Source organism: Microcaecilia unicolor, chromosome 5 (assembly GCF_901765095.1).
Source record: "Microcaecilia unicolor chromosome 5, aMicUni1.1, whole genome shotgun sequence".
NCBI classification, from domain to species: Eukaryota; Metazoa; Chordata; class Amphibia; order Gymnophiona; family Siphonopidae; genus Microcaecilia; species Microcaecilia unicolor.
Genome location: NC_044035.1, coordinates 248,914,404 through 248,935,590, shown reverse-complemented (window position 1 = coordinate 248,935,590; position 21,187 = coordinate 248,914,404). Strand labels below are relative to the sequence as shown.

The window sequence follows — 21,187 nt, the reverse complement described above, 5'->3', positions numbered from 1 at the left end:
TTTTGTATATAGGAAAGCAAGACCTTTAAGATCTGAGTACAAAATGTTGTTAACCATTCCTTCAGTTAGGGATTGAAAATAAGATGATACCTTTTTTATTGGACATAACTTAATACATTTAATGTCCAATAAAAAAGGTATCATCTTATTTTCTTTTCCATGTTTTATTTTGTTTGATTTCAATTGATAACCTTTAAGAGTGGACTAAGACGGCTACAACACCTCTCTAGTTAGGGATTGCAAATTATCGGTCACTAGACAGTGGACTTTGAAAAGATGAACTCTGTGAATGGAATATATTGCCAATGACATTATGTTATGAGAGAAGTCATAACATCTTTCGGAAGAAATTAAAGATGTGGCTATTTCCACAGATTCGTTACTGACATTTCTAAGGTGATGAATATGAGATCTACAAACAGGATAGTTTGAAATGTTAGTACGATGATTTTTTTCACATTTTTCAACTTGCATGGGTTGATATATGCAATGTTTCAAATTGTTTTATTGATAGAAGCAGGCTTCCTGTCCCCCTCAGTTTGGCCATAGACTCCCCAGATCACACTGGGCCCCTGTCACATATGTTACTTCATCCTTGGGATCTTTAAGGGCAGCTGCCTCTGCCCTGTTGTTCCAGTATATTTGAAAATAGCACCATCTTCTTTTTGCCATACAGCAAAATGGCATGAAAAGTGTCATTTTGCGGTACTGTAAAATTTGTAGGCGGTGCTAGCCTCAGGTTAGCCTTGCCATTTTCAAATACCACAGGAACCTAAAATTAGCCATACTGGGTCAGACTGATGGTCCATCTAGACAAGTATCCTGCTTCCTGCATCTAAGTACCTGGCAGAATCCCAAAGAGCAGCAGGATTCTATGCTACCAATCCCAGGGATAAGTATTGGTTTTCCCCATATCTATGTTAATAGTAGATTATGGACTTTTCCTCCAGGAACTTGTCCAAACTTCTTTTTATATCCAGATATGCTAACTGCTGTTATCATATCTTCCTGCAACAAATTCTAGAGCTTAACTATTTGTTGAGTGAAAAAATATTTTCTCCTATTCATTACTGTCCCCTAGTCTTGGTACTTTTTGAAAGTGCAAATAATTGATTCACGTTTACCTGTTCTACTCCACTCAGGATTTTGTAAGCCTCTATCATATCCCACCTCATCTGTCTCTTCTCCAAGCTGAAGAGCCCTAACCTCTTAAGCCTTTCCTCATAAGAGATCAGTGAAGATTCCAAACATGGGATAAGATATGGGATTGGAGCCTGGAGAGGTCTGGGGGAACCACAACCAAGACTATTACATAAGTACATAAGTAGTGCCATACTGGGAAAGACCAAAGGTCCATCTAGCCCAGCATCCTGTCACCGACAGTGGCCAATCCAGGTCAAGGGCACCTGGCACGCTCCCCAAACGTAAAAACATTCCAGACAAGTTATACCTAAAAATGCGGAATTTTTCCAAGTCCATTTAATAGCGGTCTATGGACTTGTCCTTTAGGAATCTATCTAACCCCTTTTTAAATTCCGTCAAGCTAACCGCCCGTACCACGTTCTCCGGCAACGAATTCCAGAGTCTAATTACACGTTGGGTGAAGAAAAATTTTCTCCGATTCGTTTTAAATTTACCACACTGTAGCTTCAACTCATGCCCTCTAGTCCTATTATTTTTGGATAGCGTGAACAGTCGCTTCACATCCACCCGATCCATTCCACTCATTATTTTATACACTTCTATCATATCTCCCCTCAGCCGTCTCTTCTCCAAGCTGAAAAGCCCTAGCCTTCTCAGCCTCTCTTCATAGGAAAGTCGTCCCATCCCCACTATCATTTTCGTCGCCCTTCGCTGTACCTTTTCCAATTCTACTATATCTTTTTTGAGATACGGAGACCAGTACTGAACACAATACTCCAGGTGCGGTCGCACCATGGAGCGATACAATTAGGCTTGTTTATAATTTTAAAAGCATCAGAATTTTTTTTAGCATGGGAGGGGCTAGGGAAGGCACTGACTGCTGATATTTAGAAACAAAATGAAAATGAAAAAAATTTCATCCATGTTTCTTTTGTTTCGCAAACAAAATTAAGTGAAAACACATCCCTATTCAGACATATTGTATACATATTCCTTTCTAAAAACAGGGATCAGATATTTCCATACCCCAACAGCCTCAATCACCAATTGCTTGTAAGATCTTCATCCAGAATATTTAACCTCATCCTTTTGCACCACAGTTTTCCAAATGATTCCTCTATTCCTCACTGGTTAGACTAGACTTCATAATTTACCTGACTGGGACGAATTTTCTTCCACTGAATGTTAGCTGAATTCCTATCCGTTGTAGTTGTTTCAAAGCTACATTGTAGAGTTGCATTTTGTTTTCGCTCTGTTTCAATGATCGGAGGGGTTTTCACATGAATGGCAAAAGTAGCTGCCAGCACTAAAGAGGAAAACAAAAGCACCCAAAGGTTAGCAGTTTAAAAATCAGTCATTATTGCTCCATGCCATGTACTCTCTTAGTACCTGAGAGGACAACTAACAGGTTCCATCAAACCATATCTCAGAGTAGCTCTAAGCCATAATCTCAAGGCAAGGACCAGGATGCACCATGCAGAACCCAGAAAGCAGACAAAGAGAATATTTCTCCAGATCTCCAGCTGCGTAAGTCTAGTAGCGCTATAGAAATGTTTAATAGTAGTAGTAGTAGTAGTAGTAATCTCCGATTTCTATGTATAAATTAGAGCACAAATTTGAAAAGCCACAATCTCCACCAAAAGATTAAGGAGGGTCAGTCGTCAAGAAGGTCAGTAAAAATGTGCATAAATGCCGTTATGCCAGTCATTTATACACATATGTGGATACATACCCCCAGTTTCTATATAGTGCACTTAGATTTTAGGTGCCAAAATTGGCATTAATTCTATGACACCACGAGTAACTTAATTGGCTTAACAAGCTAATGAGCACTGATATCAGCACTTAAGCAATAATTAGCACTAATTGGCACTGATTAGAATTTAGGCGCACAACTCGCTAAGCGTATTCTGTAATGATGTGCGCTGAACTTCTAACATGCACAGGCACAAAGGGGGGTGGTTGTGGGCGGGGAATGGGTGTATCATGGGCGTTCTGAAATGTAGGCACCTAGTTATAGAATATGGCCTAGTGTGCTTAAATCTATGCGCCAGGATTTACGCCATGTTTTACATGATGTAAATGGATGCATGCAGATTTAGTCAATGAAATATCAACTAAGCATATTCTATAATCGGTGCCTAAATCTAGGTGCCAATTATAGAATATGCTTAGTCAGCACTGATTTCAGCGCCAATTTTCTAGGCACCATATATAGAATCTCCTCCATAGGGGGGTAATTTTCCAAAGGTCACCTAAAGTCAGATGCTGGGACAATCCAAGTTAACTGCCAAATTCTATATAGTGCGCCTAGAGATCCACCGAAGTCCAGCCTATTCTATAACAACATGCGTAACTTAATTGACTTAACAAGCTAATCAGTATTCTTAACAGCATTTAACAAGCAATAATGAGCACTAATTGGCAATAATTAGAATTTATGCGCATAAGTCACTAAGCATATCCTGTAATGAACTGCGCCTAAATTCTAATGTGCGCAGTTCAAAAGGGGCATAGCTATGGGCAGGGAAATGGGCATTCCATGGGCGTGCCCAAATTTACGCACATAGTTATAGAATATGGCCTAGTACGCATAAACCTACGCATATAGAATATGGCCCAGTACGCTAGGTTTTTGTTGGTGTAAATGGATGCGTGTAGTTTTAGGCACTGGAGTATCAACTAAGGGTTGCACGAACTTGATTTGCATACACTGCCACCATTATATGCAAATCTCTTTCATGCATATTCATTGTGGATATCCTGAAAACCTGACTGGCAAGGGGTACTCCAGGACAGACTTCGGAAACACTGTTTTAGAGCTCACATGCATTAAGGGCTAGGCACACCCATGCCCCTCCCAGGCTCACACCCCTCTTGCAGTTGCATGCAATAGATTTTGTGTGCGCAATTTATAGAATAGCAAAAGGGCAGTTACACACATAACTGCTAATTATTGTCAATTAGCACCACTTAACCTCAATTAAAGCTAATTGTTAGTACCAATTAGCAGCTAATTATTAAATGTAATTATGTGCGCTAGCATACAATTGGGCATGCAAGTTTATAGATTTAGGCGGAGACTGTATGTGCATAAGTGATAAATGACTACTTTCTGGCCAAGTGCTGCTCTGTAAAATTATGCCTAAATGCAATGGCACATCCTTTAAAGGAGGGCTTTCACAAAGGTGGAATTTGGGCTCCGCGTGAGTATGGCACAATTTCTCATGTACAGGGTGCGGCAAAAAAAAAGTAACCCCCCCTAGATTTGTTTGTCATTTTCTCAGCAACCACTTTGAATTTCAATGAAAAATTTTAAACACTTATTTAGTCATCATTCTTATGTATTACTATTAAACAACATGTAATTATCTTAAGCTATGTTGATGTTACTGACATTTTTAGTGATTTTTTGTGTGTTAAAAATGTTTGAGCTAAAACACAGTAAAATAACATCATTTAAACAATACAATTAATGTGTCAGAATTTTACAGTCACTGTGAATGCTCAATGTCCACTCTCAGCTTTAGCATAGGCCTTCAGTTGTTTTAGGAAGTTCTTAATAGCCCTGTCGATCGGTCCCTGTGGCAGACTGTCCTGGATCATCTTCATCACTTCCTTGAGTTTAGCGATTGTTTGCGGCTTTATGTTTAAACGGTTTATTGAGTTTTCACACAAATCAAAACAATACAGTTTTGTGCACAAATAACAGCATTGTGACGTAACAACCCAAATCTATTCCAGACCAATCTACTACATTCTTCAAACTCCCTTCCCCCTCCCCCTTTCCCTTCCATCCCCTCCCCTAACCCCTCCTCCTTCCCCCAAACCACCCCCTTCATCCAACTCATAGAACAACAATTATATACACGGGAATATCATTTCACATCACATATCTAGAGATAATACAGTCTCGATGCCTACCAATAAATGCCTACCATTGAAACCCTATAACTCCCAACTCCCTCCCTCGCTCCCATACACAGAAGAAAAAGAAGAATTCCCCTCAGCAATGCCCTTGGGAGCTTGTGATCTGATAGCCCTCAAAGGCGGTGAGAAAGAACAAACAATCCCCATTATCCCCAACCCCCTCCCTATAGCACCTCTCACACACTGAACCCACCCTAAAAAAAAAAAAAACTCTTTTTGGTCCCCCCCCTCCTACCTTCCCTCCGTGCTTCTTTCTCCTTTCCTTATTCCACCCGGTGCTCCCCCCTTTCCCCCATGGTTCAGCACAGGCACCCTGACAAGAACTCCTTTATCCTATTTACTCATAGTCTATTACCCTGAACAAAAGGTCAATCTTAAATCGTATTTAGAATGAGGCTCCTCGCTCTATGCGGGAGTGATTGCAAATATGGGTCCCAAATCAACAAGAATTGTTTTTTCCTCTTTGGTGTACCCCACATCTCTCGTTTCTCCAATAACAACAATACATGCAAACGATTCCTCCAAGCCCAAAATGAGGGGCTCTCAGTTCCAATCCATTCTCTCAAGATAATCCACTTCCCTACCACTATTGCTTTCCGTATAAACAATATTGTTTCCCGTTTAGTTACCCCAAACTTCTCATATTTATCTAGCAACACTCCAGCAGGCACCATCGGCAGAGGGCGTTTCCAGAGACCCCCCACATAGTTCAAGATTTCTGCCCAAAACAATTTAACCTCTGGACAGTCCCAAAAAGCATGATAAAATGAATTATTTCCTTGTTTACATTTGGGGCATACCGGTGTCTCCACTCCTCCAAATCTAAATAACTGCTCCTGTGTCATATATGCTCGGTGTAAGACCCTATATTGGCACTCTCTCAACTCTGCACTAGTAGACACCTCGGGGATCTTCCGAACCAAAACTGAGAGATCGATCTCCGTCAGATGTTCCCCTAAATCCTGATTCCAATGACGTAAAATCGCCGCTCTGGACCGACTCACTACCCGTTTTTGCACCTCCTTATGGAGAGACGAAATCGACAGTCCCCTCTCAGAAAACTGCCCAAAAAATTCATCTAAACAGGTTCCCATCCGGGTCCCTAATGCTCTCCTATCCAAAGATTTATAATAATGCTGTAATTGTAAATAGGCTAGCACATCTCTCTGTTCTACTCCCAACTGACTTTGAAATTGCGCCCAACTAAATAGTCTACCCTCCTCATCTAATACATGCCTAAAAAGAGTTAACCCCCCATTAGCCCATCGTCGAAAACTAGCATTATCTTGTCCTGGGGGAAACTGTTTGTTACCCCGAATGGGTAATTGGTCCGATACCCCAGGGTCCCCCCCCCCCCCCCCAATAGCGGGACTAAATATCTCCAGGCCTCTCGCACCGATTGCAATACTATGCTACTTCTCAACTCTTTGGGCAGCTGTTTACCTACCTCCTGCATCAAATAGTTAATATGCCAAGGTGCATAGTATTCTCTTTCAAGCTCTACTGGTGTAAAAGTCTGTTCATTCAAATACCAGTCTCCTAGATGCCGCATTAGACATGCGTGATTATACGCTCTCAGATCTGGCAATCCAAAACCACCATGCTTCCAAGCTCCTAAGAGGTATCTAAAGGTCATTTTGGGCTTTTTCCCCGCCCAACAAAATTTAGATAACAATCCTCTCATCACACCCAGATCCCGCTTCAATAACCGCAGCGGTAAGACCTGGAGTACATACAACCATCTTGGAAAAAGAACCATATTGAAGAGCTGTATTCGGCCATGAAGTGAGAGTGGTAAATGTATCCTCTTCTGCAGCCAGTCTCTCATGGAATTCAGCAACCTCTCAACATTACACCTATACATCCATGATGTTCTTGTACAGAGTTGAATACCTAAATATCTAAACGAATTAGTCCCCCATTTTAAAGGAAATCCACCCACCCATTTTCGTCGTACAGACTCGCATGTGGGTAGTGCCAAAGACTTGTCCAGATTGAGCTTAAAACCTGAAAATTCCCCATACTCCCGAAAGATCTCCATTAAAGTTGTTAACGAACCTTGGGGCTCAACAATATGAATCAGCAGGTCATCTGCAAATGCAGACAATTTGAATTCTTGACTCCCAACCTGCACCCCTTTTATTTCTGGATTACTCACCACTTCCCTCACCAGAGGGTCAAGTGAAAGAACAAAAAGCAAGGGAGAAAGAGGACACCCCTGACGTGTACCCCTGTGAATCGCAAAGGGGGGCGTGAACCCCCCGTTCAAGCCAATCATGGCTAATGGAGACGTATAAAGTACTTGTACAGCCTGAAGAAAAAACTCTCCCACTCCATATTTCCGCAGGACCGCAAACATAAATCCCCAACTCACCCGGTCGAAAGCTTTTTCAGCGTCGAAGCTAACCACAAGGGATGGTGTCTGTGTGCGTTCTACTTGTTCCAGAGATATCATGATCTTCCTTACATTTTTCACGATGGTTCTACCCCTGACAAATCCCGCCTGTGGATCGGCTATCACCGAGGGCAGAACCCGTGACAGCCTATTCGCCAACACCTTGGCAAACAACTTAGCCTCAGTATTTAATAAGGATATGGGTCTATATGAAGACGGTTTCGTAGGATCCTTCCCAGGCTTCAGCAGCAGACTAATCTGAGCCACCTGGAGTGATGAAGGGAGAGCCCCATCACAAATAAATTGCGTAAACACCGAATGTAGTAGTGGTACAAGAGATGATGAAAGGAGCTTATAAAATTCAGCTCTCAGGCCATCTGGCCCCGGTGCCTTACCCACAGTGCTCTGCTGTATGGCTAACGCCACCTCGTCCTCTGTTATGTCTGCATCAAGCATTCTACGGTCTTTATCATGCACACAAGGAAGATCTACACTATGCAAGTAGGTATCACCCTCCAATAACTCCCCCTCTGAAGTTGCATATAACTGTTTATAGTATTTCAAGAAAACATCCAAAATTTCCGAGTCTTCTCTCACTAACACACCATCCCCTCTATCAATTTGAGATATCCTAGATGAACCTCTAGCTCCTCGAACCAGTCGGGCCATTAGCTTCCCAGATTTGTTCCCATGCCTATATAACTGGTACTTAAAATATTGCATGGATTTAACCGCCCACGCATGAAGTAACTCCCCCAATGAGGTCTGTACAGCCATCAAAGCACTCCGCCTATCTTCCGACTGGTATTTCCCATAAAGAATCCGCTCCTTAATCAATTGCTTCTCTAGCCTCAAAATTTCCCGGTCTCTTGCCTTCTTTTTAAACGCCATGTATGCTATAATTTCTCCGCGCAACACTGCCTTAGCCGTCTCCCAGAAAAGGACTGGGTTGTTCCTGTGTGCAGCATTATCTTCCTGATACTCAGCCCATTTTTTTAACAAGTAGTCTCGGAACTCAGCATCCCAATACAATTGCAATGGAAACCTCCACCTAAATGCCCTTGTCTCCGCTGAACCTATTGCAAGTGTGCACCACACCCATGCATGGTCCAACACACTATAAGCCCCAATCCTAGCCTCTTTTACCTTCGAGAACAAGGATGTTGATATTAACCAATAGTTAATCCGTGACTGAGTTCCATGGGCTCTCGAAAGGTGGGTGAAATCCTTCTCCATGGGGTGTAACGTGCGCCACACATCTAGCACATGTAGCATAGTGCAGATTAATGGAATACCCTTATTAGAATTTCCCGCCCTCCGGGTTCCTGAAGAACTATCCACAGTTGGGTTATGAACTAAATTGAAATCCCCTCCCATCAGTATAGGTACAGTAGGGGAAATAAGTATTTGATCCCTTGCTGATTTTGTAAGTTTGCCCACTGACAAAGACATGAGCAGCCCATAATTGAAGGGTAGGTTATTGGTAACAGTGAGAGATAGCACATCACAAATTAAATCCGGAAAATCACATTGTGGAAAGTATATGAATTTATTTGCATTCTGCAGAGGGAAATAAGTATTTGATCCCCCACCAACCAGTAAGAGATCTGGCCCCTACAGACCAGGTAGATGCTCCAAATCAACTCGTTACCTGCATGACAGACAGCTGTCGGCAATGGTCACCTGTATGAAAGACACCTGTCCACAGACTCAGTGAATCAGTCAGACTCTAACCTCTACAAAATGGCCAAGAGCAAGGAGCTGTCTAAGGATGTCAGGGACAAGATCATACACCTGCACAAGGCTGGAATGGGCTACAAAACCATCAGTAAGACGCTGGGCGAGAAGGAGACAACTGTTGGTGCCATAGTAAGAAAATGGAAGAAGTACAAAATGACTGTCAATCGACAAAGATCTGGGGCTCCACGCAAAATCTCACCTCGTGGGGTATCCTTGATCATGAGGAAGGTTAGAAATCAGCCTACAACTACAAGGGGGGAACTTGTCAATGATCTCAAGGCAGCTGGGACCACTGTCACCACGAAAACCATTGGTAACACATTACGACATAACGGATTGCAATCCTGCAGTGCCCGCAAGGTCCCCTGCTCCGGAAGGCACATGTGACGGCCCGTCTGAAGTTTGCCAGTGAACACCTGGATGATGCCGAGAGTGATTGGGAGAAGGTGCTGTGGTCAGATGAGACAAAAATTGAGCTCTTTGGCATGAACTCAACTCGCCGTGTTTGGAGGAAGAGAAATGCTGCCTATGACCCAAAGAACACCGTCCCCACTGTCAAGCATGGAGGTGGAAATGTTATGTTTTGGGGGTGTTTCTCTGCTAAGGGCACAGGACTACTTCACCGCATCAATGGGAGAATGGATGGGGCCATGTACCGTACAATTCTGAGTGACAACCTCCTTCCCTCCGCCAGGGCCTTAAAAATGGGTCGTGGCTGGGTCTTCCAGCACGACAATGACCCAAAACATACAGCCAAGGCAACAAAGGAGTGGCTCAGGAAGAAGCACATTAGGGTCATGGAGTGGCCTAGCCAGTCACCAGACCTTAATCCCATTGAAAACTTATGGAGGGAGCTGAAGCTGCGAGTTGCCAAGCGACAGCCCAGAACTCTTAATGATTTAGAGATGATCTGCAAAGAGGAGTGGACCAAAATTCCTCCTGACATGTGTGCAAACCTCATCATCAACTACAGAAGACGTCTGACCGCTGTGCTTGCCAACAAGGGTTTTGCCACCAAGTATTAGGTCTTGTTTGCCAGAGGGATTAAATACTTATTTCCCTCTGCAGAATGCAAATAAATTCATATACTTTCCACAATGTGATTTTCCGGATTTAATTTGTGATGTGCTATCTCTCACTGTTACCAATAACCTACCCTTCAATTATGGGCTGCTCATGTCTTTGTCAGTGGGCAAACTTACAAAATCAGCAAGGGATCAAATACTTATTTCCCCCACTGTATATCTGGCATTTCTAGCAATCTACGAGTAAGGGTATGTATAAAGCTACTATCATAGTTGTTGGGACCATAAACATTACATAAAAGTACTTCTTGCTTATCCAATATCACCCTGGCAATTAGAAAACGACCCTTGGGATCTCTCCAAATTTGCATCTTTTGAACTTCCAGTCCCCTCCGGAATAGGATCAGCAGTCCTGCCTTACAGTTTATCGCCGGTGCTTCCACCAAGTCTGCCACCCACCATTTCTTAAATTTAAGGTGTTCTGAAGTGGGCAGATGAGTCTCCTGTAAAAAAACTATGTCTGCCCTCAGCCGATTTAAGGCCTGCATAATTTTTTGTCTTTTTATGGGTGAAGAAACCCCATTCACATTCCATTATATTAATTTGAGGGTAGTCATGGAGGAATAGAATGCAAGTAATTCCAAATATCCAACCCTTTAAAATAGGCCTCAGGGCTACCCCAGCAATAACCCTTCCAGCCCCCCACTTCTCCCACTCTACTCCAGTGTGCCTGCACCGCCCCACAGACTGGGGGAGCCACCCGGGCAATAAAACCATCACAAAAATTAAAGCAAGAAAAAAAATAAATAAACAAAACATAACAAATGAAACATCTCCCCCCCCTAACCCAACCAAACTCCCCCCCGACCGCTTGCACTTCCCCTTCCCTCCCTTCGTTTGAAGTTCCCAACTCCACCATCCCCCACTAAGTAGGCCCCGTAGGAGAAGCACTACCCCGGTCCCCCTCTGCTAATCAAGAAGGCTAGGCTATCATTGCCCACCACCCAGTCAGAGATAACTAGTGCATGTCTCTACTTTTTCATCCTCCAAAACATCATCCATGCCCCACACACTCGCATCATGCATCCTCTGAGCATTTCCCTACCTCCCTCCATCCGAGTCACTCAGGTCTCACCCAAAGCAATTACCCTTCAATTCCCCTTTTATACCCCTCAGGGATTCAAATTCAACATAACTCAGATCCTATACATCCAACTGAAGTCACCCCATTACAAGCATCCAATATCCAAAAAACAACTGTTATCAGCAAACTATTGGGCAGTCATACTGTTTCAAATCTAAGATACCCCATACACCATCCCATATGGTTTTTCAGAAATGGACAGCAAGCTTCTTTTTTACAAAAAGAACAAACATTAAAGAAAGAATACTGTGAGAGCTGCAAAGTCCCTTCTCATGCAACCACCACCATCCAGAATTACCATACTTATCGTCCACCGCTCCAGGTGATTGTGCTTACAACGGCGTTAGCGTTTGCAGAAAAGCTTTGGCTCCATCGGTTGTCTCAAACAGCTGCGGCTTCCCTTCGGTGAATACTTTGAGCCGCACAGCAACGCAAATTGAATTTTCCGCTGATGCAGTTCTCCACAAATAGGAGCGTAGGCCTTGCGCAACAGGGCCACCCTAGAAGAGTAGTCCTGAAAGCAAAGTACAGGTTGATTTTCAAAGATTAAAGTGCCCCTACTTCGAATAGCTCTAAGTATTTCGGTCTTGTGGACATAATTTAAGAGCTTGAAGATAACCACTCGTGGCCTGACCTCCACGGCCCTCCGCGGGCCCAAACAATGGGCGCGTTCAATGCGGAGTTCTCCCGCTTCTGATTTCAATTGAAGACTCTTGCTCAACCAGGATTCCAAAAATCCGCGAAGCTCCGAATCCGCGATCTTCTCTGGGAGACCCACCAGCCGCAAGTTAGCTCGCCTAGAGCGGTTTTCGATGTCATCAATCTGATCCTCCAGCGAACGCACACGTTTTTGCAGGTCCTCCTTCCCAGCCGTCAGCTGCTGCACCTTATCTTCCAAGTCAGACACTCTTTGGCATTGGGCTGAGAATTCACCTTTCAAGTCCTCCAGCCTTCCGTCCACGGTGTTGAGCTTATCTGCCACTTTCTGCAGCCGCTGATCTAAGGAGGCGTCAATGACTTTCCGCACCTCCGCCACAACCTTCGCCACCCAAGCCGAGCTGATCGTGGCTTGGCCCGATTCGCCGTCGTCCGCCATTTTATGTTCACTCTGGCGCGCTTTATCTTTATCTTTTCGCGGCGCACGAAGGGCCATCGCACTCGAAGAAGCCCGCTATGTTTCAGCTACTTTCCAGAGATCAGTCCTCAATCGGCAGCACCAAAGTCTTGTGGTAAAAGCTCTGTTAAATTGTTAGTTGGAGGGTTGAACCGGGAGCTCTCCTCAATCACAGCCGCTTCCTAGCTCGGCATCACGTGACCTCTCTGTTTGCGGCTTTAAGTGGAGCTTGTGATAGGCCTTCAACGTTGTTCCCCAGACAAAAGCCTACATCACTATGATGTCATTAACAGTAAGCTACTACTACTACCACTACTTAACATTTCTAGAGCGCTACTAGGGTTACGCAGCGCTGTACAAAATACACAAAGAAGGACGGTCCCTGCTCAAAGGAGCTTACAATCTAAAGAACGAAATGTCAAGTTGGGGCAGTCAAGATTTCCTGGGTAGAGGTGTAGAGGTTAGGTGCCGAAGGCGACATTGAAGAGGTGGGCTTTATGCAGGGATTTGAAGATAGGCAGGGAGGGGGCCTGGCGTATGGGCTCGGGGAGTTTGTTCCATGCGTGGGGTGAGGCGAGGCAGAAAGGGTGGAGCCTGGAGTTGGTGGTGGTGGAGAAGGGTACTGAGAGGAGGGATTTGACCTGTGAGCAGAGGTTACGGGTGGGAACGTAAGGGGAGATGAGGGTTGAGAGGTAAGAAGGGGCTGCAGATCGAGTACATTTGTAGGTTAGTAGCAGAAGCTTGAATTGAATGCGGTACCTGATCAGAAGCCAATGAAGTGACTTGAGGAGAGGGGTGATATGAGTGTATCGGTTCAGGCGGAAGATAAGACATGCAGCACAGTTCTGAACGGACTGAAGGGGGGATAGGTGGCTAAGTGGGAGACCAGTGAGGAGTAGGTTGCAGTAGTCAAGGCGAGAGGTAACGAGAGAGTGGATTAGAGTTAGGGTGGTGTGCTCAGAGAGGAAAGGGCAGATTTTGCTAATGTTTTAGAGGAAGAAGCGACAGGTCTTGGCTATCTGCTGGATATGCGCAGAGAAGGAGAGGGAGGAGTCGAAGATGACACCGAGGTTGCGGGCAGATGAGACGGGGACGATGAGGGTGTTATCAACCGAAATAGAGAGAGGAGGTAGAGGAGAAGTGGGTTTGGGTGGGAAGACAAGAAGTTTGGTCTTGGCCATGTTCAGTTTCAGGTGGCGGTTGGACATCCAGGCAGCAATGTCGGATAAGCAGGCCGTTACTTTGGCCTGGGTTTCCGCAGTGATGTCAGGTGTGGAGAGATAAAGCTGGGTGTCGTCAGCATAAAGATGATACTGGAAGCCATGAGACGAGATCAGAGAGTCCGGGGAAGAGGTGTAGATAAAGAAGGGGTCCAAGGACAGAACCCTGAGGGACTCCTACAGAGAGCGGGATAGGGGTGGAGGAAGAACCATGAGAGTGTATTCTGAAGGTACGATGGGAGAGATAAGAGGAGAACCAGGAGAGGACAGAGCCCTGGAACCCAAAAGAGGACAGAGTGTCAAGAAGTAAGTCGTGATTGACAGTGTCAAAAGCGGCGGATAGGTCGAGGAGAATGAGGATGGAGTAATGACCTTTGGATTTGGCGAGGAACAGGTCATTACAGACTTTGTATAGTGCCGTTTCTGTCGAGTGAAGTGGGCGAAAGCCAGATTGAAGCGGATCGAGGATGGTATGAGAGGCGAGAAAATCAATGCAACGGCTGTGGCGTTCAAGTATTTTGGAGAGGAAGGGTAGGAGGGAGATGGGGTGGTAGTTGGAGGGACAGGTAGGGTCAAGTGAAGGTTTTTTGAAGAGAGGTGTGACTACAGCATGCTTGAAGGTGTCAGGGACAGTTGCAGTGGAGAGAGAGAGGTTGAGGATATGACAGATGGGGGGGGTGATAGTAGGAGAGATGGTGATAAGTAAGTTGGTGGGGATGGGGTCTGAGGAACTGGTGGTGCATTTCGAGGAGGAGAGAAGATGGGCGGTTTCCTCTTCGGTGATATCAGGAAAAGAGGAGAAGGAGGCCTGGGTTGATTGGTTGAGGGAGTGAGTGATAGGATGAAGAGGAGGAGAAGGTTTAGTGGTGAATTCGAGGTTGATCTTCTGGACCTTGTCGCGGAAGTAGTCAGCCAGTGATTGAGGAGAGAGTGAGGGGGGTGGGAGCGGAGGGCACTTTGAGGAGGGAGTTGAGGGTGGCGAAGAGACAACGAGGGTTAGAGCTGAGGGAATTAGTCAAATGAGTGTAGTAGTCCTGTTTGGCGAGGAATAGGGAGGACTGGTACCCCCTTTCTTTTTTCAAATGATGATAGTAACAACAAATAAAACTGTAAAATGTCATGCTGATATTCCAAGCGGTTGCTGAGAAAACAGCAAAAAAAACAAAACTGTAAGGGGCTACTTTTTTTGCCTCACTCTGGCACAAATTTTAAGGAAAATATAAATAGTATTCCAATACTAGAAAAATGCAGTTGACTGTTTTTTTTCTGGAATGTTTACAGAAAGCACAAAAAGTGACAGTAGAATGATTATTTCTGAGTTTGCCTATTATTGGTATCAACCTGCTGTCAGAGGAGGGGGTAAAGTATGAATGAACTATAAACATTCATGATAGCTCCCTCTAGGGGTGTAGCTATGTATAACAGGTACAGGGCAACTACCCACATGACAACAGATTAGATGCTGTTGTAGTTGCTGATAAAATTTGGGAACAAGAATATTTATTATGCAAAGCTTGATAGTTTTTTAACATACACCCCATTACTTCTTTCCTATATTTCTAATTTCAGAAAATTAATTAGAAATGGATCTTTACTTCATATAATGGACATAATGGATGAGACTGTTGTCAGAACATATATGACAGCAAGTTCAGGACAACTAGTGTGGAATTTGCCGTAATATAGTATGCAACCTACTAATATATTTGAAAGGAACATGCAGACAACCAGCTAGACCCACAAGATGTTAGCAGGTCCATTGGCTTTATTTGGCAAACTCTTAAATAAATTGCAAAGATCCACAGCAATCAGTAAATCAGCAGAAAACGTTGCCAGATTTGCTTGATCTGAGAGGCACGTTTTGGACAGGGTAAATGCAGATTCTTGCAAAACAACAAATCTACAGTATCTCAGAGATACAGGACCAGGAGATGTGTTTCGATGCGCCCTTGTGTCGGTGATGCAGGACCAGGAGGTGTGTTTTGTGGGCCCTACTTGAAATTTCAAGGAGACTCAAGTGACAGAGCGAAATTCGAGTAACAAAAAGAAATCTCAAACAGCTTGCATGTTATCTAAGTACAGGCATTTACCTGAAATATAGTATTAGAAGCGGCTGTGCAAGGTTAACACTCCAAAGGCAGTATTTACGTCGTATAAATTTGATACAAATACAACAGTGTCACTGTTGGCTTTTAACTACAAAAAGTACAAAGACTAGGGGACACTTAAGGAAGTTACATGGAAATACTTTTAAAACAAATAGGAGGAAATATTTGTTCTCTCACACCCTCATGATCAAAAGCAAACGCCGGCGCTAGAGGCTGTTAGCGCCATACTAGCGCTGGTGTTTGCTACCGCCCCATGATTAGAGCCCTCGAGCGCATGAAACAATGCGCTCGAGGGCTCTTTGCGCAAGTAGCATGCAAATGCATGCTAAACAGGGCTTAGTGCATTCATCCCCAATGATCAGCGGCCAGCGCGCCAAAATTTGTGTCGCTGGCCGCAGCAAACCCTACGCCAGCTCCGAGCTGGTGTTAGGGTTTGCTGATCATTGGGGAGGAATGGTGAGCTCTGTCCAGCGTGTAGTTGCATGCTGACAGGCCCCCGTTCCCCCCCCCCCCCAAAGCAAACTGCAAACAGGGGGCTGGAGGTCCGGTGGACCTCCGGTCCCCCCGACGATCCCCCCCCCCCCCAGGTTCAGGGAGGGCTGGAGATCCGGTGGGTCTCCAAACCCCCTGAAAAAATGGTCCCTGGTGGTTAAGCTCTTGAACTCTTTGCTGGAGGGTCTAGTAACAGCTGTTGGCGTATCTGAGTTTTAAAAAGGTTTGGACAAATTCCTGGAGGCAAAGTCCATAGTCTGCTATTGAGACAGACATGGGGAAGCAACTGCTTGCCCTGAGATTAGTAGCATGGAATGTTGTCATGATTTGGGTTTCTGCCAGGTACCTGTGACCTGGCTTGGCCACCGTTGGAAACGGGATACTATGCTAGATGGACCATTGGTCTGACCCAGTATGGCTACTCCTATGTTCTTATGTACAGAAGTGAGCTGTGATTGGTCAGGGAACCCTGTCTGAGTTTCTCCAGGTGTCTGGCCAATCAGGAGCGCCCTTTTAGGTGCAAGACAGGGGAGGACTGGTTGTTTGCTGTGCAGCAAAGAGGTAAAGACAAAGCCGACCGAGGGAACATGGTGGGGCGGGGCGGTTCTGAGACAAAAGATACATCATAATGCCGATGTGCTGTCAAGTCGGGGCCGTGAGGCCGTGTGCAGATGCCCCTGCCCAAGACCGGCCCTGGCTAAGGGGCTAATTTTCATGGTATGAGACTGGCCCCACGGCAGCAGGAGACATGCAGTTAAGCACTGTTTCCGCTACTGGTTTGGAATGGAGATTGAGGAGGAGGAGGAATGGGAGGGCCAGACTGTGCTACACACCATCATCAGCCTAGTTATGACAGGCTGAAGGAAGGGGCGCAGGACCCCCAGTTTCAGACTGTATGGTGAGAGAAGGGAAGCAATTTGTGCAGAGAGCTGGTGAAAAAAGGGGATGGTACAATGTACAAGCACATGCTGCTTAGAAAAAAAAGGCACTGAACATTAGAGCTAGACAGACAGACAGAACATGCATCATAATTTTGGTGCCCCTTGAATCAGGCACCTAGGGCAAGTATTCCATTCGCCCCAGCTGTAGATGCAGCCTTACTTAACTGTGGGAAACATTTCAACCCAATTAGCTGCTGAATTGGTCAAACTGACATGCTGTCTTAAATTAATACAAAATCCCGGGATGCAGGGTACTGAATGTTTAATTAGGCAGCTTTCAGACAAGTTACACTGAAAGGCTGCTGTAAAGGCAGACATTCTTTTTTCCACAAAGAGAGACCCCATGATTTCTGCTTACAGTGTGGGAAGCCAGTATGCATGAGGAGAAGGCCCATACAATGATGAATACCGTTCTACAGCCCTCTGCAGCTATAAATAACACTGATTTCCCACTTATATTTACTTCTGAATGTCAGAGGAGAAGGGAGAGAGGTGACCACACAAGAGTCTCTGAGGTTTGCTATTCATTCCTAATGCTTTTACTGACATCTTAACCATGAAGTGAATTTCTGGTGCACAGGCTGGTTTCAGCAAAACTACAGACCTGCCTTCTAACCACTGACTGTTTGGTAATTGGGGTAAAAATACACAGATTAAAACAGGAATGGAGCTCTCTTTGACTGGGGATTGAGCTCTCTTCTCCTGTGATTCACTTCCTGCAGCTGCAGTGGCGTAGCTAGGGTAGTTGACACCCGGGGCCGGTCATTTTTTAACACCCCCCCCCCCCCAAATCCAGTACTAGGCATACCGAGAATACAAAACACTCAGGACCTATAGCGCAATTCTACCATACCATAAGCAATCATTTCTACAAGTCACACAAGCATCTTAAACGCTACAGTGAGCACTAGAACATCAATTCACCTATTGTAAAACGAAAACAGACAGATTAGTACAGATCGTCGATCCTCCACAGTCAATGCCAACTGAAAGCCATGTCTTTTTCACAAACACAGATACACCCTAATCCACTATAGAATAAGTAATCATAAACTTTCTATTTAGACAAAAATTAAACTGAACCCCCGATGCCAGACTCTGCATACAATGCAACACCACAGAAATAGAAAATGTCCCCTAGTACTGTGCAAAATATAACATTTGAAAAAGCTAACAAATCCGATCACCACTTTACAAATTAACAAATAGAAATAAAACAAATATAGAAAATAAAATACCATTTTATTGGACTAATACATTTAGCTTTCAGAGGCCAAAACCTCCTTCCTCAGGTCAATACAGTATAGTGCTGTTATAGTATCCTATCCTGACCTGAGGAAGGGGGTTTTGTTTTCTGAAAGTTAAGTCAAAATGTATTAAAAATTAGTCCAATAGCATCATTAGAGACTGTAGAGATGAGAGCTGAGCCTTCACTGCTAGTCAGCTTTGATGCCGAGAAGGCATTTGATAGAGTAGTCTGGAGTTTTATGTTTGCTGTGATGAGGCAGATGGGGATAGAGGGTTTCTTTAGGAGAGCGGTGGGGGCGTTATACAGGAACCCGCAGGCCTTTATGTGGATAAATGGGGAACGGTCGGGCTTGTTTCCCATACGCCGTGGCACGCGGCAGGGGTGCCCTCTGTCTCCCCTGCTGTTCGTACTGGCTTTAGACCCACTGATTAGGGAAATTGAGATGCATCCAGAAATTGGGGGCGTAACATGGGGGTCTTTCTCATTCAGGGTCTCCGCTTTCGCAAACGACATTTTAGTACATATTACTCAACCTAAACAATCTTTAGATGCGCTGCTAGAGCTGTTCCAGGAATATGGAGACTTCGCAGGGCTAAAAATCAATTACTCTAAATCCCAGGCTTTAACGGGAAATCCACGGGTGAGGGGCTTATGGGGGCATGCGTTCCCGCTGAAGTGGGCTTCAGAATCTCTTAAGTATTTAGGGGTGCAGATTCCCATGCGTACCACAGCAGTTTACCAGTTAAATATCAGTAGAAAATTAGAGGCACAGAAAGAGCAATTAAATACATGAAAGGTCTTGCCACTTAATTTGCATGGGAGGATACATCTGTACAGGATGGTGGAGTTCCCGCGGTGGCTTTACTTGTTGCAGACCCTCCCACTGCGGTTAAGGAGTAAAGATTTAAATCTGATAAATAGGGGGATAAGGAAATTTATATGGAGTGCTTCAAAGCCTAAGCTGCCGTTAAAGTTGTTGATGGGTCCCTGGAGGGAGGGGGGGGGATGGGACTTCCAGATATACGTCGCTATAACCAAGCCTGCTTACTAAGGCACTTAGGGGACTGGTTCATGGACAGGCAAGACTTCACGCACCGAAGGTTAGAACAGGAGTATTTTAAACCATACCATTTATATTACCTGTTACAGTGTCCAAAGAAAGTGTTACCGAGTCCGATGGGGAGCAGTGTACTGTTGAGTCCATTGAGAGAGGCGCGGCGGGACTTAGTTCAAAGTTGGGGTCTAGCAGTGGATATCTCTGACCTGTTGCCCATTCAGGGCAATCTGAGTTTCAAACCAGGGATAGAAAATATAGTGTTCCGTAGGTGGGCTGCAATGGGAATCACAAGACTAGAACATGTTTTGGGATCTAGAGGCCAGATGCTGGAGTTGGGGGCTTTGGGGGTAGGAATAGAGAATAGTTCCATGTTTGCGCATTGTCAACTTGCACACTATGTTAGGTCACTGGAGCCTGGGAAGTTGGGGGGTGGTCATGGACGGCGCCTTAGAGCCTTTTTTCGGTCAGTACTTGGGGAGCACCTCTCAGTTTCGGGCCTACAGAGAGCTTTGGGGGAACAAAGTGGTGGGAGGGACACAGGGAACATACTGAAACGCTGGGCCCAAGATTTGCAACGACCTAATTTGAGCCTCGATTTTCAGAAATTAACTGCACGAATACCCACACTGTCAGGTAATGCGACATTGCGTGAATGTCAATTTAGAATCATATACAGAGCATACATGACTAAGTGTCAGGTATTCCGATTTGGGGGTGTCCAAGATCCGACTTGTGCGAAATGTGGACTGGGAAGAGAGTACATGGTTCCACTCGCTCTGGGAGTGCCCAAAAATAAGACGTTATTGGGGGGACATAATCAAGTATTTGGAATCAGTGTTACAGGGAGGGGTTCTCTCTTCCCCAGAGGGATTTCTGCTTGATAGACATGAAGTCTTTGGGCAGCATAAGAGGGGGGGCTCAGCAGTTCATTCGAAAGGCGGGAATTATAGGGAAAAAGCTCATTATGGAGGCGTGGATGCAGGAGGAACTGCCGGACTATTGGCACTGGAGGAACCGCATACATGAGCTGATGATGCAGGAACGTAGGTTGGTGGGATGCTCCCCTAGAAGACGGAAAGCGTTTCTGAGGATTTGGGAGCAGTATATTCAATCTCTGTCAGCCAAGGCTCGCAGTTTCATTTTGAATCGCCTTTGAAGTTTTTTTTTTTTTTCTCCCTCAACTTCGTCTTATTTATCCTTGGTAGTTTGGGGGGAGGGGGAGGGAGGGAAGATTGGGTAGATAAGGTATGGGGGCTTGTAGGGTAAAGTACCTGTCAGGGAAGTTTGTCTCAATGGGGGGGGGGGGGGGGGTAGGTTGGGCATGTTGCAGTGTTAAGTGTTAAAAGGTGACTTTTAGGGGGTACGGGGTATGTATTAATTATTAATCATATGTAAGTTTATAAGTGTCTATATTCCATGTTGTAATACAGTATGGATAAATGTTTCTTGAGGGGGTGGGGAGGGAAGGGGGGGGTTGTCCGGGGAGAAAACCGAAAACTATTTGACGTCGGAAGAAACACCGACAGCTGTCTGTTGTACTAGTTCTGTTATTGATGTGCTGTTATTGACTGAAAGGTGATGAAAGCATTTTATTCTGTATGTTAAGTCAATAAACAGATTTAAACATAA

The 21,187-nt window shown here is 44.8% G+C and overlaps 1 protein-coding gene across 4 annotated transcripts in view; it reads right to left on the bottom strand.

Moving 5' to 3' along the window:
• The window catches only part of GPA33 (glycoprotein A33), an 85,019-nt gene that overhangs the window by 43,353 nt on the left and 20,479 nt on the right, over positions 1 to 21,187 (bottom strand). For all 4 annotated transcript variants that reach the window (XM_030203958.1, XM_030203959.1, XM_030203960.1 and 1 more), the window contains exon 2: positions 2,298 to 2,449. In XM_030203958.1, the coding sequence (XP_030059818.1) occupies positions 2,298 to 2,449 (152 nt within the window). The remainder of the gene's footprint in view (positions 1 to 2,297; positions 2,450 to 21,187) is intronic.